The sequence below is a fragment of the Rattus norvegicus genome, chromosome 5, assembly GCF_021556685.1.
Source record: "Rattus norvegicus strain SHRSP/BbbUtx chromosome 5, alternate assembly SHRSP_T2T, whole genome shotgun sequence".
Lineage (NCBI taxonomy): Eukaryota > Metazoa > Chordata > Mammalia > Rodentia > Muridae > Rattus > Rattus norvegicus.
This window is the reverse complement of record NC_141538.1, coordinates 101,069,978-101,097,911: the sequence shown is the minus strand read 5'-3', so window position 1 is coordinate 101,097,911 and position 27,934 is coordinate 101,069,978. Positions and strand designations below refer to the sequence as shown.

The window sequence follows — 27,934 nt, the reverse complement described above, 5'->3', positions numbered from 1 at the left end:
TACATATTGTAAGACATGTAAACTCAAGATTTGAGTTAAACTCATTGATTCTAAAACTCATCTCCAATTCTGACACTGGAGTAGACTAAATCAAGTCTATGCAGTTTGGGTTTTCCAAATGTCAGTGACATGGGTAAGAGCACAAGCTCATCATGCAGGAACAGATTCTGGCTTTGAAATAATGTCTACTTTGTCCAAATAGGTAGTTTAATATACAAACAGTAAAATATCTTCATATCTTCTTGCACATAGAAATCTCAAATCATTTAACACAACACACAACAGGATGAAGGAAGTGATCAGACTTTGGTTTATTGTAAAACTTAGCAAAGTGTTTCATATAATCCCTGACCCCTCACTCTGAAAACAAAAGCAGAAACAATTATTGCTTATTTTCCCCCTCTACTTTGTCTGTGCTACTGTAAGAGAAGGGAGAAAGATTATTACAATAAATAAAAATAGAGATGTAACAGAGAAAAATAAATCAGTCTAGATGAGAAGTATTAGGAGCAACAGAAATTTCATTAAGCAGTTTAAAAATAAGCTTCTTTAAAAAGGTTGCCTTATTAAAATAAATCACACCAAAAATATAGCAGCAGAGAAGAAGGATACATACAAGTTAATTGCACATCAGTCCCATGCAAAAACGTGGATCATTAGCCAAAGCAGTAGTACTCAGAATCCAGCTTGGGATGCTTGTGCAGAGCTTGAGAGTCCTCTATGATAGAGCTGTCACTGAACTGATCCAAGTCTGAAGGGGTCTGATGGCCTGGTACATCATCTGCCAAAGTGTCCAGGTAGCTCCCTACCGAGATGCCATCCAGCCCATCACTGCCATCATGGAGGCTGTTGTAGCTGCCACGTAAGGAGGTGCTCTGACTCTCCAGCAAACTACACAGGCTGCCACTGAGACTGCTGCCTCGGCTGGTAACGGTGGCCTTTTCCTCAATCATCCACTTGATAGACTCGATGCTCTCATTGATGAGGAGCAATTGACGCATGAGCCTTACGTCAGTGGCTCTGAGGTTCACCTATGACAGAGAGGGAAAGAAGAAAGACATGCTAGTTATTTTATGCCCAAGAAAAATCTCAAATTCGCTCATAAACCACGCACGCACGCACGCACGCACGCACGCGCGTTTGTTTCATCCTTTTTGGAACTTATTGACTCCTAGTAGAAGTCAGAATCAAGAACTCACTTCTTGACATATACATTAGGCTCCTAACTGCCCCCCCCAAAAAAAACACCAAGAAAACAAAAAACAAACAAAAATCCATTGTATTTCTGACTCCAATAAAGCTCCTTGAACACACCTATCAAATGCCAAGTTGTTTATTAAGAAATGCATTCTTTCTGGATTAACTTATCAATACTAATACGGAACTGGGTGTGGCAACCAAGAAAGTTAAGAAATCATTAGTCTTATAGATTCCTCTGCTTATTAAATGATAACATGCAACATTATGAAAAAATGAATTATTGATTCATTAGAAAAATCTAGTTACCCTGTACTGCAGGCATTATGATTTTCATCTTTCAAAGAGAACTAAAAACCACAGGGGAAAAAGTTAAGAATAAGTAGAAAATGGCAACTTTTCTAACTGCATCTACATGAACTCTAGACAATGCATTTGCTTGTAAGGGGAACCAAACTGGGTGGCAGGGACCTGGCTGGCCACAAGAGGGCCTTCTCACATTCATTACAGTTTCCCACTTGGGATAGAAACCCAAAAAGCCATGCTAATTCTCTCTATAAGACAAAGAGATCTTGAGATATGTAGGTTTCTAGACTTATCAAAGGCATCCATTCTTGGGTGACTCAAACCACAAACAGAAGCCTATTGTCATCAGAAATGTGCTTTCATGCAAAAGGACTTCCTGCTGAGGAGTTAATCCATAACTGAAGGTGAACAGTGAATGTGTGAACAAACAGGGAGGGATAAAATCTCCTCCACCACAGAGCCGCTAGGGAGAGTGCTAGGTGAATAGAGTGCTTGCCTATAGTGTTCTGGCTTCAACACTGATACATAGACAGAGTTACAGAAAAGAAAGAAGAAAGTTCCACTCTACAATACAATTTTCAAAAAATAATGAAAATATAAATGAAAAATTAGTAAGTACAAAGTACATTTTAAAATTCTCTAAGGTATTAAAGCAACTTCTGCATCTTCTTAGTAAAAAGCATAAAGAATAAACCACTCAGACAGTAACAGGTTAAAATTAGTACTCTTTTTGGTGTTCTCAAACAGAAGGGCGTGAACTCAGTAAGTCTCAAACTTTTTTATTATTATTTTTATGCTGCTTCAAAAAATTTGCAATGACTATGACCAAGACGGAGGCTTTCTGAAAGTCTGTGTGTTCACATTTATCCACATACCTTATAAGTCATCAAGACAGAGTTCAAATTACAAATAATACAAGTCTTTACAGATATCAACAGTGCACACATAGCTCCACAGATGAGCAAAGAAAACCAGTGGGTCAAACTCACACAAAATTCTTCAGTCAGCCACTGAAGCTGAAGAAATTTCCCATGCCACTACATGCATGGAGCAAGGTCAATGTGATCTTTTCCCAGCCACTCTCTAAATGGACAATAGGTGCCTGTTCCCAGATGCCTGCTTTGCCCATAAAAACACCTTGCCTTGGTTGAGCTCTGAGCATGAACTAGTGGACCGTCACCTTTCATCATTTCTCCAAAGCTTCCTCACTCCTCTCGGTGGACTGCTCCCAGCTTACTGACTCTAGTCTCCCATGTTGGTCCATGAAGCTTCTGTAGGACTTTACATTTCTATCTTACAACATCGCTGAATTTTGTGCCGTCGCATAGTAGCACTGATTTGTCATATATATGACAAACATGTGACTATATATTGTTCTTCTCAATTAAGTAAATAAGCCTCTTACGAAAGCCATTCTCACTGCCCTCCTATATTGTAAAGTCTTTCCCAAATACGTTTTAAATTTTTAGCCATATTTTAAAATCTTTGACATATCAGCTCTTAATTAGTTAATAAACTCAGACTTCCAGAAACTGTTGATACAATCAAGGGTTAATATGTACTAAAAATACATTTTCTGTCAGCAATTTTGGTCTTGTATAGTGGTAGTATCTAATACTTTTTTTTTCAATTTAATTGATCAATAAAAAACAAACAAACAAACAAAAAAGGCAGACTATGAAGAAACAAGATTCTCTTAACCATGAAATGATTTAAGTAAGGAAATCTTTTACTGCAAAAAGCAAAACATTCAGTCTATTGAGTTATTGTTGGGGAAGGTGGGAGAAAGTAACAAGGTTAAAACCTGTTGATGCAGATAATGATTATAGTTGTGTGTCTATCCCTTGTCCTACAGGACAGTAAGCAGTCTCTTCAGACTGCCAGATGTGCTGGGTTTTGTGATTGGCTACTGGTCTGTTCCAGGAGTTCTTGTCTGTTACCCGTGGCTTTCTTCCAGAACTAAGGTGTGGTTATGGTATTGATAAACCCTGGGAATATGAGCAATCCATCAAAACTGAATCACAGTGCTTCTCCTATGGCTGCCACACCTTTTTTGTGCTGTGATTCATCTTGGTCCTTGCGAAGGTTGCAGAGCAGAGTAGCTTTACCACAGTGGCAGGAACCTGTGGTTCTCTCAGCTAGGGCCAGTTGGGGCCCTCCTCAAGCTCAAAGCTTCCACATTATCAGCACGTACAGCTCATATTCCTGATTAATCATGCCCAGTCCTCAAGCCCAGTTAGACTGAGTTTCATGACTATTATTTCCTGCACAATATTTATGACTCGTTGAAATCAATTTGCTTATTATTTGTGCCTAAAGGAGTTTCCGAGCACTAGCAACTTTGTCTGCCTAATTACCACTGCTTGCTAAGTCCTAGAGGAGTACTTGGCACATAGCATCTACTCTGTCAAAATACGTTCAATGACCAGACATCAGCTATGCTGCAGAATGGACCCCTTCAGAAGACAGGCTTTGTGTGGGCTAGTGGTATAAGACTCGAAAGGAAGAAAAGTTGTCAGGACGAAACAACCATAGGTCTGAAGCATTCCCAAGCAGATAATCCTATTTCTGTTCATTCCCAGGACTCTGGCACTGAGTAACTCGTATAGACTCTCCCTACCTTAAGTTTACAGAGTCTAAGATAGCCTCCAAAAGGGAAGCGGACTTCAAGCTGTGAGTCACAGTGCACACATGATTCTGTTTGCTCAGTGGCGATAACTTGTCCTAGCACAGCACAGGTGTTCTGCAAACACCCAGTGAAAGGAATTGAACAAAGAGACCAAACAAACCTCGTCTCTGCTTCCCCAGTACAAGTGTCCTGACTGACTGATTCAAAGCCATGTCGGTATCGTCTCTTTTCACTCCTCATTCCCCACATGCTATTCTGATCTTTACAATTCCTGCTGTGTGTTTTGCCTTCACACTGAGTCTTCCAACCCTCAGGTTGGTGCCAAACATGTCTTTGGTCTCTGGGGAAAGTGCTAAAACTTCCATGTCATTTCTGACAAATGACAAATTTGGGTTTATACCAAATTTGAATGACCAATGAGGGACCTAGAAAGATCAGTGGCTCCCAACAACACATTTTCCAAGGCCTGTTTTCTTCCAAATGCTCCTTTTCCAAACAATTTTCATAATACATTTATTTACTAATGTGTTTATCTGTGTAAAGGGTGGGAATTTATAGGTATCCTAGACATAAGTAAAAGTCATTCAAGGGTCAGACACACCATGTGGGTCTCAGGGTCAACATCGGGTTATTAGGCTTGGGAGAAAGTATATTTACCAACATTTACCAGAGCCATGTTGCTGGCCCTGCAGGGTCCTTTTCCTCTGAAAGAATGCAAGTTATGAATTAGCATGATGGAGTTCAAGGAAGAACACAGTCAAATTTTCAGTTAACCAAAGAACTGAGGGGGCTGAAGAGATGGTTCAGTGATTAATGGAACCGGCTGATCTTCCAAAGGACTAGAGTTAAATTTCCAGCATCCACAGGGTGACTTAAAAATCATTTCTAACTCCAGTTCCAGGAGACCTGAGGGCACTGGGCCTGTAAGTGGTGCACAGACACTACATGTAGGCAAAACACCCATACACATAAACAAAAATAATTTGTTTTAAATCAGAGAATTAAAACTCAAGGTGGAACATGGTCCAAGGTCTAAGTCTGCCCACGACATAATCTCCCTGTGGTCTGAGGGTAAACAAGTTAGTGTGTAGGATTTCCAATTCCCCAAAATAAAGAAAAATCATGAGATTGCATTCATTTTTCTATGAGCTACGGGGCTCAATAGGAATGCCAAAGCGAGTTCTGTGAAACAAAGAGGAATCCTGTTCCCTAAGACTGAATTTAGCCCAAGCCTCATGTACTTGTCTTTGTTTCCCACCGAGGTTTCATTTCAGATATCACATTATAAGAAAACATTACTGTGCTCCTGTAAAATCCCAGCGTTTCTTTCCATTCCAACATATTCTTTTTCTTCCTTGAGATTGTGTGTTTAATAAATCATTTTTGCTATGAGGAAATCATATGGGCCAAACGAGACAGACAGTTGCTGCTGAATACTTTCACCATGAAGTATAGCTAGCAAAAAGCTTGCAGCTAAACACTGAAATTCAAAGCCAACATGAATTTTACTTGGCTGACCAGAAACTGTGTGATAATAAAAATCTGGACTCTCACCATTTAATAAAAAATAAAATTATGTTCTAGGTTATAAGGTAAAAACACTTGCTGTGCAAAGCTTATAACCTGATTTCCATCCCTGATCTCTTTGCAGAAGGAAATAGCTAACTCCTGAAAGTTGCCTCTGTTTCCCCCAGGCATGATGTGGCACACACATGCCTTTACTGACATATATGCACCATACAAATGCACCCACAAAATAATATTAAATAAAAAAGGTCTGTTTCCCTTGGAACATAAATATATTTTTTATTAAGTGGTGCCACCCTTTATTTAAAAAACTACTCTTTATATTAATCAACATGCACATGAGCAGCTGAATGTATCTTACAAATAGGGGGATTTCTCATGTTGTCTGGTCATCCTGGAGGACTGGGTAAGACACCGCTCATAAAGTCCTTTGTATTTTCACCCTTTTATATACTAATGGCAAGTTGATTGAACAAATAAAGCCTGCCGTCCCCAGTTACATCATCCTACTATAAAACCCATGATATAAATCCCAAATGTCCTGAGAGGTACAATACAAATTAAGAAAAGTTTTATGCAAGCCCATCATTAAATTCATAGGACAAAGAGAAGAGGTTAGATAAACCTTTTAATGTAATGCTCTCCTCCTAGTTTCCAGCCAAGAAAATGATACACATTTGCTTCTTTTTCCCTCCCAGTTACAGCAAGAGAAAGTATTTGCTTCTGGACAAAGCTCTTAGAGCAATATTTATCTCCCACTTTTTAACATACTTAATTTTACATATATTTAAATTTTAAATACTAGCTGGAATGATATTGGAAAGGTGCCTGGACTATTGCCTTTTCTGTATCTTAGCTTTGTTTATTTGTGGTCTTAGTTGGGATTGCCATCATTGTGATAAAATGCCAAGACCAAAAATAACTTGGGGAGGAAAGGGTTAAGTTCATCTTACACGCTCACATCATCGTTCACTAACAATGGAAGTCAGGACAAGAATCTAGAAGAAGGCCCAGGAGCGGCAGGACCCCTGCCTGAGACACCTCCCGAACCTGAAGGAAACAGACCGGATAAACAGTTCTCTGCACCCAAATCCCGTGGGAGGGAGAGCTAAACCTTCAGAGAGGCAGACAAGCCTGGGAAACCAGAAGAGACTGCTCTCTGCACACACATCTCGGACGCCAGAGGAAAAAGCCAAAGACCATCTGGAACCCTGGTGCACTGAAGCTCCCGGAAGGGGCGGCACAGGTCTTCCTGGTTACTGCTGCTGCAGAGAGCCCGTGGGCAGCACCCCACGAGCGAACTTGAGCCTCGGGACCACAGGTAAGACCAAATTTTCTGCTGCAAGAAAGCTGCCTGGTGAACTCAAGACAGAGGCCCACAGGAACAGCTGAAGACCTGTAGAGAGGAAAAACTACACGCCCGAAAGCAGAACACTCTGTCCCCATAACTGACTGAAAGAGAGGAAAACAGGTCTACAGCACTCCTGACACACAGGCTTATAGGACAGTCTAGCCACTGTCAGAAATAGCAGAACAAAGTAACACTAGAGATAATCTGATGGCGAGAGGCAAGCGCAGGAACCCAAGCAACAGAAACCAAGACTACATGGCACCATCGGAGCCCAATTCTCCCATCAAAACAAACATGGAATATCCAAACACACCAGAAAAGCAAGATCTAGTTTCAAAATCATTTTTGATCATGATGCTGGAGGACTTCAAGAAAGACGTGAAGAACTCCCTTAGAGAACAAGTAGAAGCCTACAGAGAGGAATCGCAAAAATGCCTGAAAGAATTCCAGGAAAACATAAATAAACAAGTAGAAGCCCATAGAGAGGAGACACAAAACTCCCTGAAAGAATTCCAGGAAAACACAATCAAACAGTTGAAGGAATTAAAAATGGAAATAGAAACAATCAAGAAAGAACACATGGAAACAACCCTGGATATAGAAAACCAAAAGAAGAGACAAGGAGCTGTAGATACAAGCTTCACCAACAGAATACAAGAGATGGAAGAGAGAATCTCAGGAGCAGAAGATTCCATAGAAGTCATTGACTCAACTGTCAAAGATAATGTAAAGCAGAAAAAGCTACTGGTCCAAAACATACAGGAAATCCAGGACTCAATGAGAAGATCAAACCTAAGGATAATAGGTATAGAAGAGAGTGAAGACTCCCAGCTCAAAGGACCAGTAAATATCTTCAACAAAATCATAGAAGAAAACTTCCCTAACCTAAAAAAAGAGATACCCATAGACATACAAGAAGCCTACAGAACTCCAAATAGATTGGACCAGAAAAGAAACACCTCCCGTCACATAACTGTCAAAACACCAAACGCACAAAATAAAGAAAGAATATTAAAAGCAGTAAGGGAAAAAGGTCAAGAAACATATAAAGGCAGACCTATCAGAATCACACCAGACTTCTCGCCAGAAACTATGAAGGCCAGAAGATCCTGGACTGATGTCATACAGACCCTAAGGGAACACAAATGCCAGCCCAGGTTACTGTATCCAGCAAAACTCTCAATTAACATTGATGGAGAAACCAAGATATTCCATGACAAAACCAAATTTACACAATATCTTTCTACAAATCCAGCACTACAAAGGATAATAAATGGTAAAGCCCAACATAAGGAGGCAAGTTATACCCTAGAAGAAGCAAGAAACTAATCGTCTTGGCAACAAAACAAAGAGAATTAAAGCACACAAACATAACCTCACTTCCAAATATGAATATAACGGGAAGCAATAATCACTATTCCTTAATATCTCTCAATATCAATGGCCTCAACTCCCCAATAAAAAGACATAGATTAACAAACTGGATACGCAACGAGGACCCTGCATTCTGCTGCCTACAGGAAACACACCTCAGAGACAAAGACAGACACTACCTCAGAGTGAAAGGCTGGAAAACAACTTTCCAAGCAAATGCTCAGAAGAAGCAAGCTGGAGTAGCCATTCTAATATCAAATAAAATCAATTTTCAACTAAAAGTCATCAAACAAGATAAGGAAGGACACTTCATATTCATCAAAGGAAAAATCCACCAAGATGAAGTCTCAATCCTAAATATCTATGCCCCAAATACAAGGGCACCTACATATGTAAAAGAAACCTTACTAAAGCTCAAAACACACATTGCACTTCACACAATAATAGTAGGAGACTTCAACACCCCACTCTCATCAATGGACAGATCATGGAAAGAGAAATTAAACAGAGATGTAGACAGACTAAGAGAAGTCATGAGCCAAATGGACTTAACGGATATTTATAGAACATTCTATCCTAAAGCAAAAGGATATACCTTCTTCTCAGCTCCTCATGGTACTTTCTCCAAAATTGACCATATAATTGGTCAAAAAACGGGCCTCAACAGGTACAGAAAGATAGAAATAATCCCATGCGTGCTATCGGACCACCACGGCCTAAAACTGGTCTTCAATAACAATAAGGGAAGAATGCCCACATATACGTGGAAATTGAACAATGCTCTACTCAATGATAACCTGGTCAAGGAAGAAATAAAGAAAGAAATTAAAAACTTTTTAGAATTTAATGAAAATGAAGATACAACATACTCAAACTTATGGGACACAATGAAAGCTGTGCTAAGAGGAAAACTCATAGCGCTGAGTGCCTGCAGAAAGAAACAGGAAAGAGCATATGTCAGCAGCTTGACAGCACACCTAAAAGCTCTAGAACAAAAAGAAGCAAATACACCCAGGAGGAGTAGAAGGCAGGAAATAATCAAACTCAGAGCTGAAATCAACCAAGTAGAAACAAAAGGACCATAGAAAGAATCAACAGAACCAAAAGTTGGTTCTTTGAGAAAATCAACAAGATAGATAAACCCTTAGCCAGACTAATGAGAGGACACAGAGAGTGCGTCCAAATTAACAAAATCAGAAATGAAAAGGGAGACATAACTACAGATTCAGAGGAAATTCAAAAAATCATCAGATCTTACTATAAAAACCTATATTCAACAAAACTTGAAAATCTTCAGGAAATGGACAATTTCCTAGACAGATACCAGGTATCGAAGTTAAATCAGGAACAGATAAACCAGTTAAACAACCCCATAACTCCTAAGGAAATAGAAGCAGTCATTAAAGGTCTCCCAAGCAAAAAGAGCCCAGTTCCAGACGGGTTTAGTGCAGAATTCTATCAAACCTTCATAGAAGACCTCTTACCAATATTATCCAAACTATTCCACAAAATTGAAACAGATGGAGCCCTACCGAATTCCTATTATGAAGCCACAATTACTCTTATACCTAAACCAGACAAAGACCCAACAAAGAAAGAGAACTTCAGACCAATTTCCCTTATGAATATCGACGCAAAAATACTCAATAAAATTCTGGCAAACCGAATTCAAGAGCACATCAAAACAATCATCCACCATGATCAAGTAGGCTTCATCCCAGGCATGCAGGGATGGTGTAATATACGGAAAACCATCAACGTGATCCATCATATAAACAAACTGAAAGAACAGAACCACATGATCATTTCATTAGATGCTGAGAAAGCATTTGACAAAATTCAACACCCCTTCATGATAAAAGTCCTGGAAAGAATAGGAATTCAAGGCCCATACCTAAACATAGTAAAAGCCATATACAGCAAACCAGTTGCTAACATTAAACTAAATGGAGAGAAACTTGAAGCAATCCCACTAAACTCAGGGACTAGACAAGGCTGCCCACTCTCTCCCTACTTATTCAATATAGTTCTTGAAGTTCTAGCCAGAGCAATCAGACAACAAAAGGAGATCAAGGGGATACAGATCGGAAAAGAAGAGGTCAAAATATCACTATTTGCAGACGACATGATAGTATATTTAAGTGATCCCAAAAGTTCCACCAGAGAACTACTAAAGCTGATAAACAACTTCAGCAAAGTGGCTGGGTATAAAATTAACTCAAATAAATCAGTTGCCTTCCTCTATACAAAAGAGAAACAAGCCGAGAAAGAAATTAGGGAAACGACACCCTTCATAATAGACCCAAATAATATAAAGTACCTCGGTGTGACTTTAACCAAGCAAGTAAAAGATCTGTACAATAAGAACTTCAAGACACTGAGGAAAGAAATTGAAGAAGACCTCAGAAGATGGAAAGATCTCCCATGTTCATGGATTGGCAGGATTAATATAGTAAAAATGGCCATTTTACCAAAAGCAATCTACTGATTCAATGCAATCCCCATCAAAATACCAATCCAATTCTTCAAAGAATTAGACAGAACAATTTTCAAATTCATCTGGAATAACAAAAAACCCAGGATAGCTAAAGCTATCCTCAACAATAAAAGGACTTCAGGGGGAATCACTATCCCTGAACTCAAGCAGTATTACAGAGCAATAGTGATAAAAACTGCATGGTATTGGTACAGAGACAGACAGATAGACCAATGGAATAGAATTGAAGACCCAGAAATGAACCCACACACCTATGGTCACTTGATTTTTGACAAAGGAGCCAAAACCATCCAATGGAAAAAAACATAGCATTTTCAGCAAATGGTGCTGGTTCAACTGGCGGGCAACATGTAGAAGAATGTAGATCAATCCATCCTTATCACCCTGTACAAAGCTTAAGTCCAAGTGGATCAAGGACCTCCACATCAAACCAGACACACTCAAACTAATAGAAGAAAAACTAGGGAAGCATCTGGAACACATGGGCACTGGAAAAAATTTCCTGAACAAAACACCAATGGCTTATGCTCTAAGATCAAGAATCGACAAATGGGATCTCATAAAACTGCAAAGCTTCTGTAAGGCAAAGGACACTATGGTTAGGACAAAATGGCAACCAACAGATTGGGAAAAGATCTTTACCAATCCTACAACAGATAGAGGCCTTATATCCAAAATATACAAAGAACTCAAGAAGTTAGACCGCAGGGAAACAAATAACCCTATTAAAAAATGGGGTTCAGAGCTAAACAAAGAATTCACAGCTGAGGAATGCCGAATGGCTGAGAAACACCTAAAGAAATGGTCAACATCTTTAGTCATAAGGGAAATGCAAATCAAAACAACCCTGAGATTTCACCTCACACCAGTGAGAATGGCTAAGATCAAAAACTCAGGTGACAGCAGATGCTGGCGAGGATGTGGAGAAAGAGGAACACTCCTCCATTGTTGGTGGGATTGCAGACTGGTAAAACCATTCTGGAAATCAGTCTGGAGGTTCCTCAGAAAATTGGACATTGAACTGCCTGAGGATCCAGCTATACCTCTCTTGGGCATATACCCAAAAGATGCCTCAACATATAAAAGAGACACGTGCTCCACTATGTTCATCGCAGCCTTATTTATTATAGCCAGAAACTGGAAAGAACCCAGATGCCCTTCAACAGAGGAATGGATACAGAAAATGTGGTACATCTACACAATGGAATATTACTCAGCTATCAAAAACAACGAGTTTATGAAATTCGTAGGCAAATGGTTGGAACTGGAAAATATCATCCTGAGTGAGCTAACCCAATCACAGAAAGACATACATGGTATGCACTCATTGATAAGTGGCTATTAGCCCAAATGCTTGAATTACTCTAAATCCCTAGAACAAAGGAAACTCAAGACGGATGATCAAAATGTGAATGCTTCACTCCTTCTTTAAATGAGGAAAAAGAATACCCTTGGCAGGGAAGGGAGAGGCAAAGATTAAAACAGAGACTGAAGGAACACCCATTCAGAGCCTGCCCCACATGTGGCCCATACATATACAGCCACCCAATTAGACAAGATGGATGAAGCAAAGAAGTGCAGATCGACAGGAGCTGGATGTAGATCGCTCCTGAGAGACACAGCCAGAATACAGCAAATACAGAGGCGAATGCCAGCAGCAAACCACTGAACTGAGAATAGGTCCCCCGTTGAAGGAATCAGAGAAAGAACTGGAAGAGCTTGAAGGTGCTCAAGACCCCAAAAGTACAACAATGTCAAGCAACCAGAGCTTCCAGGGACTAAGCCACTACCTAAAGACTATACATGGACTGACCCTGGACTCTGACCCCATAGGTAGCAATGAATATCCTAGTAAGAGCACCAGTGGAAGGGGAAGCCCTGGGTCCTGCTAAGACTGAACCCCCAGTGAACTAGACTATGGGGGGAGGGCGGCAATGGGGGGAGGGTTGGGAGGGGAACACCCATAAGGAAGGGGAGGGGGGAGGGGGATGTTTGTCCGGAAACGGGAAAGGGAATAACACTTGAAATGTATATAAGAAATACTCAAGTTAATAAAAAAAAAAAAATACTCAAGTTAATTAAAAAAAAAAAAAAAAAAAAAAAAAAAAAAACAGAGACAGAAAGAACACCCATTCAGAGCCTGCCCCACATGTGGCCCATACATTTACAGCCACCCAATTAGACAAGATGGATGAAGCAAAGAAGTGCAGGTCAACAGGAACCGGATGTAGATCTCTCCTGAGAGACACAACCAGAATACAGCAAATACATAGGCAAATGCCAGCAGCAAACCACTGAACTGAGAACAGGATCCCCGTTGAAGGAATCAAAGAAAGGACTGAAAGAGCTTGAAGGGGCTTGAGACCCCATATGAACAACAATGCCAACCAACCAGAGCTTCCCGGGACTAAGCCACTACCCAAAGACTATACATGGAATGACCCTGGGCTCCTACCCCATAGGTAGCAATGAATATCCTAGTAAGAGCACCAGTGGAAGGGGAAGCCCTTGGTCCTGCCAAACTGAACCCCCAGTAAACGTGATTGTTGGGGGGAGGGCGGTAATGTGGGGAGGATGGGGAGGGGAACACCAATGTAGAAGGGGAGGGGGAGGAGTTAGGGGGATGTTGGTCCAGAAACTGGGAAAGGGAATAACATTCGAAATGTAAAGAAATACTCAAGTTAATAAAGAAAAAAAGGAAAAAAAAAAGAATCTAGAAGAAACAGCAACTGACGCAGAGGCCATGGGAGGTTGTTTCTTACAGGTTTGTTCCTCATGAATTGCTTCCTCTTATAGACTCCAGGACCCATACTCCAGGGGTGTGATCACCCACAATGGGCTTGGTATAGACATTTTTTGATTGTGATTGGTTTTCTTGTCCAAAATGACTCTAGTTTATGTCAAACTCACATAAAATTATCCATGGCATGCACATCCCCACTGTGTAACCTCCTAGTGTCCACTTCTGTTCCTTCTCCAAACTCATCACATACCCATTTGATGATCGCAGGGAATCTCTGCTTACTCATACTTGGATTCTCCAGAAGTTTTATTGATAGCTATATAACACAACATGTCTCCCTATCTGCCTTTCTCTGCAGATCCACAAGGACACTGCTGTCTCCCCTTAGTCTGAGAAGTTGCTAGATGTCATTTCTATTAGCTGACATTTCATTAGATCCTTCAGGAGAAAAGCCTTCACTACATACACCTTTCTCATTTGGCTCAAAATTTAGAGCAAAAATTGTTTTTAACTGAAAAAGGAGGGGTTAATTTTTATATCAGTCAACTTTGCCATCCCTCATGTGTGTTGCTCACTGGTAGAAGTGAACAGTTTGCTCTTCTCCCAGAGCCTTGGGGCTGAGTAACTACCCCTATGATTGTATTACTGACAAAAACCAGTCATCAAGCAGCTGGCCAAGGATACTTTCAATGACACAGAAAGCTAGTTTGGTTATTTAAAAGAGGTACCTGTGACTGCAGAATCTGCAACCAGTTCTAGCATGAGACTAGTGAGTGTATACTGATCAGTGCCCTCTCAATGAGTCTTCTGATTACTAAAGTGAGTTACACAGTCTTTCTTCCTTATCCTATCAGGTAAAGTCTAACGGACTGAAAGTCAACTTTACCTATTCATGTCTGAAGTTTAATTGAGGCTAATGCAGCAGCAGACTGAAAATTAACCAAGCCAAGATTTCTTTAGAGTGAGTTAGCAAACATTCACCAGAGAGAAGCTGGTCCACAGAGAGCATATGTCAGAAGTATGTCCACTGACATAAATATTCTGCATAGCCATCTTTTCGAAGTAGACCTTAAAGCAGTATTTTCAGATGAGGTTCAGGTCATAGTACTGTGTTTCTCTGTTATATGTAGTCTATGTTCTAAGAGGAGGATGCAGGGCCATATAATGCCAAGTGTTCAAAAGCCAACTCACTAGCCAATACATGGAAACATTTACACCTATTTACTGGGAGACCCAATGTCTTATTGTGCTGCCTAGTTCTATGTCAACTTGTCATAAGCTAGAGTTATGTGAAAGTACAGAAACTCAACTGAGAAAACTCTTCCATAAGATCCTGCTATAAGGCATTTTATTAATTAGTGATTGATGGGGAGAGTCCTTCCCACGGTGGTCCTTGATTCTATAAGAAATGCTGAATGCATTTCTCCATGGTCTGTGCAATGTGGAAGTGTAGAAAGAACATCTTGTGTATTTTATGGATGCATTGCCTATCATTATTTTTAATTGATAGGAAAAGTCTATCACCTACAGCTTAGGCAGGAAATGGAGCTGGGACATCCAGGAGGAGAGAGAATTCTGGGATAGAGCCAGGTACAGAAGATTCTGGGAAGACGTGACAAGACAGTTACATGATATCTTAACACAGCCACATGGCAGAATACAGGCTAGAATAAATGGGATTGTTTAAGTTATAACTAGTCAGAGAAGAGTTCAGCTACATGGCCAAGGTATTTGTAAACACATTTTGAGTTGAAGTCTTATTTCTGGGAACATGGAGCTTGAAGGAAGAACCAGGGCCTAACTTCTACATGGAATTGTAAGCCAAATAAATCCTGCACCCACTACAAGTTGCTTTTGGTCATGGCATTTCATCACATCAATAAAACAGTGACTAAGACATCCTACCACTCTGTTGAAATAACTGAGGTATTAAGGTTTATTTTGGCTCATGGTTTCACATAGCACACTTGGAGGATGTGGCAGAATAATAGTTCACAGAGAGACTGCATATGAAGAGGCCTATTTAAGTAGAGATGGTTGAGAAAGAGAGACTGGGATCCCAGTAGCAAGACATTCCGCCCAGTGAGTCAACATCCATCTAGAAGGCTGTACATGTTTAAATGTTTCCAGTTCCCAGTTCTGTCACAAAGTTAAAAATCAAGCCAAGTACACATGGGCCTTTGGATAACCAAACCCAAAATCTACCGTATAAATAAATGCAAAATAAATTGGGCTAACATGAAAAATGTGTGATACCATTTCAGTAACATATAAAGTATCTTTTGTTATAAACTCCTTATAACCAATTGATTCTCAAGAAATGCCTTATTCATTCTTTCTGAAGTCTTGGATATATGGTAACCTACACAGATAGAATTGCTTGCATTTCACTGACTTTTCTTAATAATTATTTATCATTAAATATGGCAGTTACCTGTGGTTACACTTTCTCAAGTACAAATTATGTTCATTAAAAGTGAAACCTCTGTGAGCTTTACACTTATGTTACTCGTCTATCAATGTCAGCAATTTCTTTGGTGAATTATATAACTGGTTTCAGATATGCATTATTTTATTTTGCTTTTCATTGTTAGTAAAGTAACAGGGACATTTCAAAATATATTTAATTTGAATTTTATGTGTATAGATTTTTTTGTCTGCGTGTACACCTATGCACTACTTACATCCTGGGTGCCTTCAGTGTTACAGATGGCTGAGAGCTTCTATGTGGGTTCTGGGAAATGAACAATGTGCTCTAGAAGACCAGCCAATGTTCTTAGTCATCGAGCCATGTCTCCAGCCAACAGAGACATTTCAAAGTTTAGTCTTCAGTGTTAAAATAGTCTCTCGACTTTTTAAAGTCTGAAATCAATTAATTAAAACCCAAGGATTTATTTATAGTGCTTTCCACTTTCTGTGTATTCATCTTTCAGCCAATTTCAAGTTAGCAATGTGACAACAGCAAACATGATTGACCAGTGTTCAGAAAGAATCATACACAGTGTTTTCATGTCTTAGATATAAACAGAAAAGAATCATGGGAACTTCATGTGAGTACTACATTTAAATCATTTGTACTCTGCCTCCAACTCCTCTAATATCCCTGTGCCCTACTATCTCAAAATTATATTTTCTTATTCTTTATTAATGTTGTGCGCGCGCACACACACACACACACACACACACACACACACACACACACACACACCTCCCTGAGTCCTGAGTCCATTTAGTGTTTGTATTACTGTTAAGGACTGACCATTTGGGATTAGATAACATATCAGGGGCCTCTTCTCGGGGAAAGCTTATCCTTCCTCTGAGCCACTAACTGCTTATAGCTCTTCATCTACCATATAGAGCCTGATGAATTTCCACTAGGCATGTTGCCATGCTAACCAATATTTCCACATTTTAGGTCTTATTTAGATAACCAGATTATTGAGATCCATAGGTGCAGCTTTCCTCTAATGTATAGAAGACATTTGCTGCAATATTATAACTAAAAGTCAAAAAACAGTAAAATCATGAAGATGTAGTTGAATATCAGTGAATAATACTGATTTTTAGGTTTGCATACATACCTAAAGTTTTAATAGTGATTCCCAAAGCTTTTGAAGGTTTAATAAGTAGCTCATGTATCCTAATATGTGTTGGTTTTTAGAACCACTGGGATCATACAGACAAAGGCTTTACCTAACCTATTATATTTTGTAATGAGTACATTTAGGGACTTATATTTTATACCTTAGGGATGGGATCTCTCGATAGATAGATAGATAGATAGATAGATAGATAGATAGATAGATAGATAGATAGATATGAATTGTAAATAAAATGTACCTTGTCTTTCCCACTAGATATAATTTGATATAAATGTAAAATACAGTGAAATTATTGTCAAGGAAGACAATAGGTACTACATGTCTATAATCCAGATATTTGACAGGCTGAGGCTGCCACCTGAGTTACATAGGAAGACACTGTCTCAAATGTTAAGATGTCTATTATGGAAATTGTCCAGTTCTATATGTAGATTATTGGATCTGTTGGAACATGAAGTAAATGGGACAGCATAATTAAAGTGCTGAAATTCGGTTATGCATTTATATGTTTGTACTGAAGTGATCTAGTGGCTATATTTCTAAAATATGTTCAACACTTTGGTGTTTTGGTAGGTAGAATCAAATAAATCCAGGCAATAAAAGGCGTTTACCATTATAATTAATATGCTGCATGGTATACAGTTGTTGAAGAATAAGTGCTGTCAAAGAAATAGGGCTATAATCTTGTTTTCTAATTAACTTCTTTAAAGTCTTAACATTGCCTTTACACTCATTTATTTTATAATTGTATGTATATGAGTGCTTTACCTGTATTTATTTCCGTGTACCATGTGCATGGCTGGTGTCAGATCCCCTGGGAAGAGTTAAAAACAGCTGTGAACCAGCCACCATGTGAATACTGGGGATTAAATCCAGGTCCTCTACAAGAGCAGCAAGTCATCTTAAACACTGAGCCAGCTGTCCAGCCACCTCTTCATTTTCTTCATGCTATCCATCATTCTATCTTTTAGTCTCAGTTCTCATGTCCTCTGCATCTTCCTTATTTCTCCAACTCCAGTCTCGGCCTGAAAACAGCATCAAGTCATGCGTGCTCTAGTCACCTTTGCTTTTCACCACTTGTTGAATAAGGGAAAGGGAATTGCCCAGAAAACTGATCTTAAAATTGAGAAAACTGTTTCTGCAACAGAATAAACTGAATGGACCCTACTCATAGGGAAGGGCTCTCCAACTATGAGGTCAGATGCTATTAACTTGACACAACCTCAACCCAACTGGTTGATGGACCTCTGGCACGGGGAATGTTATCTTGATTAAGATAACTGAGGTGGAAAGCCCTGCCCATTGTGCTGATATCATACCCTGGGCTGTGGATCTTGGGCTGAAATAAAGTCAAGAATGTGAACTGAGCCACAACATGCATTTGTTGTTCTGTGCTCCTTGACAGCAGTGAGCCAGTTCTGGCATGCTCCTGTCCTGGGACTTCCTGGATAGGGTGGACCATAACCTGGAACTATATATGAGCAAAATAACCCTTTACTCCCTCGAGCTGCTTTTTTCAGTAAATTGTATCACAAGAGAAAATGAAGACAGCAAGCTTGGACATATACATCAGTCTCCTGAGAATTGTGCTAAAATACAAATTTTGTTTACTAGTTCCATGATGCTGCATTTCAAGCAAGCACTCAGTTCATACTAACTCATAAGAAGCCTGGAGCATATATCTCAATCATTCCCTCTCCCGATCAATAGTCCTGGTCGTCCTTATCATTCTCTATAGATCTGGCCTGTGGCCTGGTTTCTAAAGAGTATCATGGCAACCCATCTGATAAAAGTTCCAAAGAGCATGGCTCCTGTGTGAAGAAAGCCCTCTTCCCAGCTGTAAACAGCCCTACTCTGAGCTCCACATAGTAAGTAATTGAGCTCCAAGCAATAGCTGGGACAGTGGAAAGATCTGTCCACCACCACAGAACCTCAGTGAGCCTTTGAAGCAAATTGTTCCGAAATTCGGCCTTGAGAAGACCTCAGCTCCTACTCCAACCGCACCTTACACCTTAATGGGTGCTGTGAGAATCTGTGAGTCACAGGCACTCAATGAAAATATACCCAGTCCCCTGACTCACAGAAACTCTGAAACAGTGTGCTTTTTTTGATGCTACTGAGTTTGGGGGCGCATGAATCACTAATAAATAAACGGTGTGATAATCTGACCACACTTTGATTAGCAAGGGCCTGGAAGTGTTTCAGCTTGTGGATAATTTGAGAGAATGTCAGACCTGTGTGTGTATGGGATGCTACTCTTCTAATAACTAACAGTTCGGTGTTTAACAAATAAGTAAGTAGTTAAGTACTTACAAGGTCAATATTTAACTAGCTATCCAGATTTCCAACAGGGCAAACAGAGCACGCTGTGTATTGCACTGAGGAGTGATAGTGGCAGAAAGATTTGATAATTGATGGCACAGTGGAGACACTCTGTAGCGATCGCTCACATCATAGTCTCATATCATAGTCCTGAGGGTGAATGAAAAGTCACCCTGACCAGCAGATCTAAACGCACATCACAACAGTCAGATACAATGTGATCAGGAGTTTGGAGGTACCCATGCATCTGTTGCCATGACAAGCGTCATATATCCACATGCCCACTGGCATCACCTGCAGGCGAAGCTTAAACAAAATGCTAACAGTATGGACATTTCAATATTTCCAATTTTCTTCTATCACAAATTTTCTTTTTGAAATGGTTCATTTAATTGGAAAGTGCACTTTGAGTTGGCCTCAAAAGAGAAAAAAAAAGGAAGGTACATAAGATGGGAATAAAAGTTTCCTGTTGAGTAGCCTCCTATAAACCAGATTTTTCATATGTTAATCCATTTTCTTTATAATGGATCCACATAGTAGAATGATCCTTTTGCATAGGGAATATAACTGAGCCACTGACATCTCACCGTGATACTCCTTTTCGACGACTGCTAGTGACTTGGCCCCATCTAACATCCTTTACGGTACAAGAGCATCAGCCTGGTCTGATTTTCATACAAATGCTGGCCAAGTATTTTGGGAGATTTCAAGTGGAACCTTCCAGATCAGGGCAGTGACCGACACGTCACTGGGTGGAAGCAATGAATGGAATAGCAGCCAATAAACAACTCCTGCAAGATCCCAACATTCACTGCAGGACATTGACTGACTGCTCTAGTGATTTCTTCAGTCTCTGCTATTAAAAAGTTTTAGGAATACTAAAAAAGTATATCTTTTATTATAAGTTTCATGTGCCATATACTTAGGTTGCTGCCTTAAACATCAATTTATAGATAAGTATGTCATTAACACACACACACACACACACACACACACACACACATACACACACACACACACACACACACACACAAAATGCTGAAGCTGATCATTTGATCATTTTCATCATGGTTCCCAATCTGACAAGTAACATGCTAGTCTTCACAATAAGAAAATAGCTGGACAAACTGCAGGTCAACAATTGGAATAAGCAGAGAACTGAGGTCACAAGGCAAACTGTGGCCTGGGACACAGGGTAATAAAATCATTATGTATAGAAACAGAAGTCCAGAAGCACAAGTTTGTCAGTAGCAATGTTTAAAGGACAATTTGTGAGTTGCTAAGGTTCAGTGGCCTCTGCCTGTGAGTTAGGCATGGTCTCAAGACCTCCACACTTTACAGTTTCACCTCTGGGAGTCCTGCTGCCTTCTCATGATCTCTGCGGTTTCTGGCAGACGAAACACTCTGAAGTATATACTCCAGACTTTCCTGGTCTCCTGGAGCAGATCTCACTGTAAAGGAGATTGTTTTACAGAGACTAACAAAGGTAAGTTTTCCTAAAGCATAACCTAGCTGAGAGTAGGAAACCATTCAAGTCAGGTTCAGTACAGAACACTGTGCCATAGTCCACCATCCCAGCAACATAGATACTCCTACATAACCTGGGGTTAAGTGGGAAAGTGCTTCTGATCCTAGTTAAGATTGTCTAAGAAAAGTGAGGGATATGAGAGTAGCCAAAACAGGAGTCCTGGAGGAAGTTTTAGACTCTGACACCCACAGCTAGAAACAACAGTAAACAAAATCTAACTCTGACTCAGGCTATTACTTAATGGCCTCCTCACTCAGCTCTTTTTTCACACCCAACAGTCACAGAAAGTCAGAGAAAATTCTAGAAACAGTCCAGAACAGCATAAAAAGCCAAGTGAGAAGGGGGAAATCAATACTATCAAAGGACATTGCATATTGACAGCACTACCCTTAAATAGAGAAGGAGAGCCAGGATGAAGGTCAGTAAAGTATGGAGTGTTCTTCCTTCCCTCAAGCTGCACTGCCTGGAAATGTCTTCATGGTCTAGGTTGAGGCAACTGGTCTCTTCCACAACCCACTGGCAATATGCCACTTAGCGGACTTCGGTTGTTGATTCAAATAGCATGGCATAGTTGAATAACAGCCAAAGGGGCACTCTTTTTGTTTGTTTGTGTGTTGTTTGTTTTTTAAAGAGCTAATAAGAAGGTTAGCATTAGCATTATGAATAGACTGGGTGTGTGACACTCTCTTAATATCCATAGAGATAGCTGAGGGATTTGTCACTCAAATTGAAGAACTTCACCATCAAGAAATAAACTCCATTACTTTATTGTTTGTTCTCTGGGGCTATCAGAAAAGATTGAAAATAATTTACTATGATCTTTTTTACCATAAATTTATAAACTTCCTTGGAAAATCACATCTTATCTAAACATATTTCATAATCTTATCCATCACTTGAAAATGTTTAAAATTTCAACATATCCTCAATAATATGCTAAAATAGCTTAAGGTTACAGCCTGGTGTCTATGGGCTTTTTCCTCACATAATTGACTATTTATTCCCTATTTTGCTCAGACCTGGAATGTTTTAACTGAACTTGAAAATGTGTGTCTCAGAGATGTACAAATCAATAACATCTGCAAGTAGAAAAAAATGATGATTTCGTTGTTTCATGGGACATTTGACAGTTTTGTTTCTAAATGAGGAATTTGGTCTTAGAATTTTTCCTGGAAAAATATACAGCACATTTATCTAACTGTGGTTTCTAAAACTAAATGCCCTGTCAATACTGACATGTTCCTTCTGAGTTTCTTGTGACAGTCAAGTTTGCTACTTGCTGCCTGACTCAAGGAGCACTGTGGGTTCAAGGCAAGAGCTGCTCCTAGGGAATTGTCTAATGCGCTCATGGACTCAAAGAAAGCAATAGGAGAGGAACCTCGCCTTCCCAGCACTTGGTTTCTCCTGGGCAGGTGCTTTTGTTGTTGTTGTTGTTCTGGTTTGCTTGCTTTGTTGTTTCCAATCCTGACCACGCAGCCCCATGTTTTTAACTCTGTGATCACACCCATTTCACAACTAGATAATGGCAGGGTTAATTACATAGCCGAGGGTGCCGCAGAAACAATCTGTGTATAAACAGCCACTTCAGTAATTCCTGAACACCGAGGCCAGAAGTCTCACAGTCTCTTTATAACTTTGGGGGATACCCTGACAATCTAGTTTCATGATGGGATGACTTGATGGTCCCTGTGGAAGGCAGAGATCTATTGGGGACTCTGGGAGGGAATAGAGGATATGGCCAGCTGCTCTTTGTTGTCTGCTTGTCAGTTTGCTAAGGTTTGTGAAGAAAACATTCCTTTTCCACTAAGGAAGAAAATAACATTTTGAAATTGGTGGCCTGTGTTTTCTAGTGTCCTGTGCCCAAGACCATGGAACTGCGGTTTCATAATGACTGAGAGGAATCTTATGAGAACGCAGTCAGACACAGACTGTGGACTTAACTGAGAAATCTTTTACCACTCACTAATAAACTAATAAATAACATTCATGACAAGCAGGATGGATTAGTGGGTAAAGTCCCTCATTACACAAAACCTGTCCTGACTTCAATCACCAGAAGCCATATAAAAGCATATATGTATGTGTGCTCATGCATACATATATCACACATATACGGAGTAATAAATAATAAAATTCAGAAGACTATGAGGGGACTAGAGAGATGATTCAGTGGTTAAGAATTGGTTGCTCTTCTAGGCAGACTGAGTTGTGTTCTCAGCACCCACATGGCAACTTATAACCATCTATAACTCCAGACCTAGGGGATCCAAAACTATCTTCTTTTAACCTTCATGATCACCAGTCATACACGTACTGTGTTTACACACTTGCCACATAGCAGAACACTCATACACATCAAATTAAAAAATAGATATACCTTTATTTTTATTTTTTTTTCAGAGCTGGGGACCAAACCCAGGGCCTTGCGCTTGCTAGGCAAGCGCTCTACCGCTGAGCTAAATCCCCAACCTATTTTTAAAGTGTCATAACTTCAAACCTTTAAGAACATGTGGCAATGTTTTAATCAATTAACTAAATCTACTCCAAGAATCTTTCCAACTTTCCCTGCTAAATAGAAGCCCTAAATCAGGGGGTAAAATTTTCAAATGTCTTTTGTAGCCCAGCTTGTCTTGTAAGGGGCTCCAGGTGGATGCTGGCCATGACAAAAGCTAGATAGAAGTCACAGAACAATCATGCTGGGACCCAACAAAAATGTTTACAAAACACAAGAGAGCTAGATGGGAGAACTGGATTTTCTAAATCCCAGCTGCAAGGGATTAAAAGGGGGCAGGGGACAAAGGAGGAGGTCAAGATGCTTCCTGGAGAACTTTCCAAGTGCTTTTCTTCTAGTTGGAACTCTGGCCTTGGCGTCTTCCTTCATCCACCCTTTCAATTCTAATGGCTGCCATCACTGAGCTGTATGTCCTCAGCAAAAGCTTGTTTTGTGTCTGTGTTTACTGTTCTTTGCCTCGTTTGAATAAGTTTTTTGATGGTATCAGCTGATAGTGACTGAGAGGAATCTTACCAGAATGCAGTCAGACACAGGTAGTTTTAGTACAGTATAGATAATGCAGAAGAAGCAGGCAGGTAGAAAGCATGCCAGTGGCATACCATTCGATCATTAAGTTTGTGTCCCTTGCCTTCAACTCGTCGTTCATCTTAATTTATTCATTCCTCACCTTTTGTTCATATAAAAATCATTTCAATTGCCCAGTGCACACGCGCGCACACGCACACACACACACACACACACACACACACACACACACACACACTGGATTTAATACTTCAAGAATAACTAAGGAAACACATCTTTTGAGTAGGAACAAGGAGAATTCCATGAGGAAGAAATAGATTGCTTTTATTCCTTTTGTATTTATGCCTGATTATCTGTCTCTAAGAATATAGACAAAAATGCTAGCACAGGAGATCAGAAGGTATGAAGTAAACATTTTTCCACATAGGTCCAAGCAAACAGGTCAGTGTGTAAGACATGCAGCTGTGTAGCGTCAGTTCAGTATAGATCAGTCCAGGTGCTGTGCCTCTGCAGATGTCACCAGGTCCAACAGGTTTAGTCTCCCTTTTAATGAGAGCTCCAGGTTGTTTCTCCATGCTTCTGTCCAACCACCTAGTATAATATCCAGTTCCTATGTTTCTCCTCCTAAGGATAAACAGGTTGCTAGTATCTCTGATAGACCTTAGTGCAATGTCTTCCTTGGATTTACCAGCATATCTTAAAGGATACAAGGTAAGAAAGAAGGTTCACACAGCTTTCATGCCTTTTCTAGTAAGTGGTCTCTCCAGGAGGCACTACAGGTTAAGTAAAACCTTCCAAACCCTGTCCTTGCGTGTTTTCATAGAGGCTTCAATAAAGAAGCTTGGTCAGTTAATATCACCGACCAACTTAACCTTCATCCTTTATCGGTCCCAGAGTTAGGGTTTCTGACTGAGGTTCCAATCATATAATCATGCTTTGGTCCTGCTGTGGTGATCAGTTCCCATGCTGAGTGGACTGATAGTCTTCAGTCAACTCACTGTCGTACAGAAGACACTTGCTACTTTGAAAACTGCAAGGACTTTAGGAGCTTTAGGCCAGAATGCATATAGGGAGACCAGCCATCAGTTTCTACATCTTACTGTGATTTCGCATCTACCAAGTGTTGTGATGACTCAGCAATACTCTTCCTTAGCTGCTTATATCTCTACAAATAGCTTAGTGACACCTGAAGTGCCACCATGGAATCATCAATGACTCAAGTCATATACTGCTACCTCACCCTTTAGAAGTATTTAAATAATCCCTTTGGCCGGCACCATTTTAAACAGTTTTTATGCTAATGAATTCTAAGTGAATTTGGAGTCACTGAAATAGCTTTACATCTAGTCATTCTTGCTAATTTAGTTTCCTTCAAGAATTTTACTTTCACTCATGAAAACAAGTTTATTGGGACAAGCAAGAGTCTCTCGCTTTTGAATGTGTTATGATGTGTGTGCTATGGTATTGGGGTTGGTCTTCTGCGTCATGTGTACAGATACTGAGTTATCTGCCCCAAAGTCAGGTTGCAGTCTGGACATGGACATTGTATTGACCAATGATGTGCTATAAAGAATTCTTGCCAATTATGTCTGATTGGCAACTGTGTCTGTGACTGGGCAGGGGAGAAAGGAAGGTAGAACTCTGGAGAGAGTGAGGAAATGTCCAGTAGGGACCAGAAGGGAGAACGACAAAGGTGAAGGGAAGAGGAAGTTGCCGTGGAGCATGATGGATCAGGAGGATGGACCATGAATGAGCAGGAGACTAAGAGAAGCTCACCCTGAGGATACACATAGAACAGAGCAAGACTGAGTTGGCAAGTAATGGCACATTTATCTGCATATTAGTAGACTAGTCAGGTTAGAATAGTTCAGAATCTGCCTAGCATAGTGCCAGCAGCTTGTTTATAAAATCATGTCTCTGTGCCATTTACTCAAGAGCTAAATGGAATAGAGTGGGGACAGAAACTCCCCATAAAATCACTACTATAATGTGGATGTATAGACAGACCCATTTATAGCATAAATAATATGGAAATAGATTTAAAATGGTGGTGATGGGTGTTTTGCTCTTTATTTACTGCTAAGATGCTTCGTAATGCAAACATCTGTTGATAATGCAGCTGAGGGCCTTGTGAAGAGAACATAACCTTGAAGTTAGTTTTGTTACTGCTAGTAGCATAGCCTTGACTGATTACCAAAGTCTTCCCATGTGTTCTTGCTGTCCCATTTGATAGATGAGAATAATAAAGATCATTTATAAAATTCCCTCCAGCCCTCAAATGACATGGCTCTCAAAAAAAACTTGTTAGAACTACATGACCACTGTAGAGTACTCAGAGAAAATGAAAGGATTCTCCGATTACTTGGTAATGATCAGAACAATCTATCACTGATTTTTTTTTTAAGAAACTGCATTGGGAGAAAGTTTATATGCAGATAACAATTTTCTGAGGTATTGAACTCTTTATATGGGTGAAGCAGAAACACTGATCAATGACAGTCACTAATAGACAAGTGACAAAGTGGACCTGTGTTCTTCAGCATGTGTTCATCCTATTCATGGATCCCAGTGTAGGACACAGATGGCAACTTACACCAAAGAATAGGTGAGAGAGGAAGAGCAGAGGACACAGCATGTCATGATATGCAGAGACCAGTAGACTCCCTGCTGTTGGGGAAAGAAGCCATGAGGTAGGAAATCATTTGAGTTGAGAATGAGAAAAATAACAACTTGTGTGGAGATGCAATGATCTCTTTGTGCTTAATGCTGACAATCCAACAGGAAGAGCTAGGATGTAGAGTGTGGTTAAGGGTAAGGTAAGGTAGTGGTGTGTCATGGAGATGGGGAAGGCGAGGACAGCATATTACAAGGAGAAGCTTCAGTGTATTCTCTACATATTTCTTGATCCACAGATTTGACTTTGCTGGGCTGCAAGATGCTACTAAGTGAACTTCCTTGGAAATCATATTTCACTGTGCAGGGCTTCATGGGCAACTCAAGCCAATTCTTTCTCATCTTGTGGGCAAGAATGCACCAATAATGCTAGCAAAGGATATCAGAGAAAACTGATTGGTCATGTAAGAAACAGCTGTAAGAATTTCCGGCCTGATTGATTTAATCAAGTCTCTAAGGGATGAGTGCTACATCCTCAAGTGCAGTTCTCTAAACTGCATGTAATTATCTCATCCTCAGGAGTTCAAAGTGACAGGTCCTCTCTGGAGCAATTGTTATGAGAATAAAGAGAGGCTTAATTTGCACTTGTGAAGCAGTCCCAGGCAGTTTCCCTTTTCTCAGTCAGTTTTGAAACCGAGGAGAAGTGCCTTTTGAGGATGACACTGAAAAGCCCAGAGCCCTGACACCAAATTCTTATTCTGATCTCCATTTCCTCCCCATAAACTCAGTTCAGCTGGCCTTCAACTCTCATTGAAAATAGGTTCTTCCTCTTGGGTTTTGAGTTGTTTATCCTTTGAGGGGCATGTTCTTAAACTTCTCCAATTTATGTCTTTTTTTAAAAAAAAATGGATCAAAGGAAATAGCCACATGACTTAAAAGCAGTAAAACTCATTCTTCCCAATTTTAATTTCCGAATACACTTTATGTTTTAATTTTTTGAAAAGTTATCTGTTGAACACAGTTGTGCATGCCGATAACTCCCAGCTACTTCATACGTTGAGGCTAGAGATGTTAGTTTGAGGACTGCTTGAGCACTACATACAGGAGGAGCTAGTTTCAGACAAAAAGGTAAAAATGAGATTTTCTCTTATAGTAGCATTGTTGACTTACAAGTCTGCTAGGCTCTGCCCAACAGCTTGATGAGCCAC

At 40.0% G+C, this 27,934-nt stretch overlaps 1 protein-coding gene across 2 annotated transcripts in view; it reads right to left on the bottom strand.

The window, feature by feature from the left end:
* Positions 1-287: 287 nt before the first annotated feature.
* Positions 288-27,934, bottom strand: part of Lurap1l (leucine rich adaptor protein 1-like) — a 48,034-nt gene continuing 20,387 nt past the window's right edge. For both annotated transcript variants that reach the window (XM_087549769.1, NM_001025022.1), the window contains 1 exon segment: positions 288-1,031. In XM_087549769.1, the coding sequence (XP_087405895.1) occupies positions 657-1,031 (375 nt within the window). In that variant the 3' untranslated portion in view covers positions 288-656.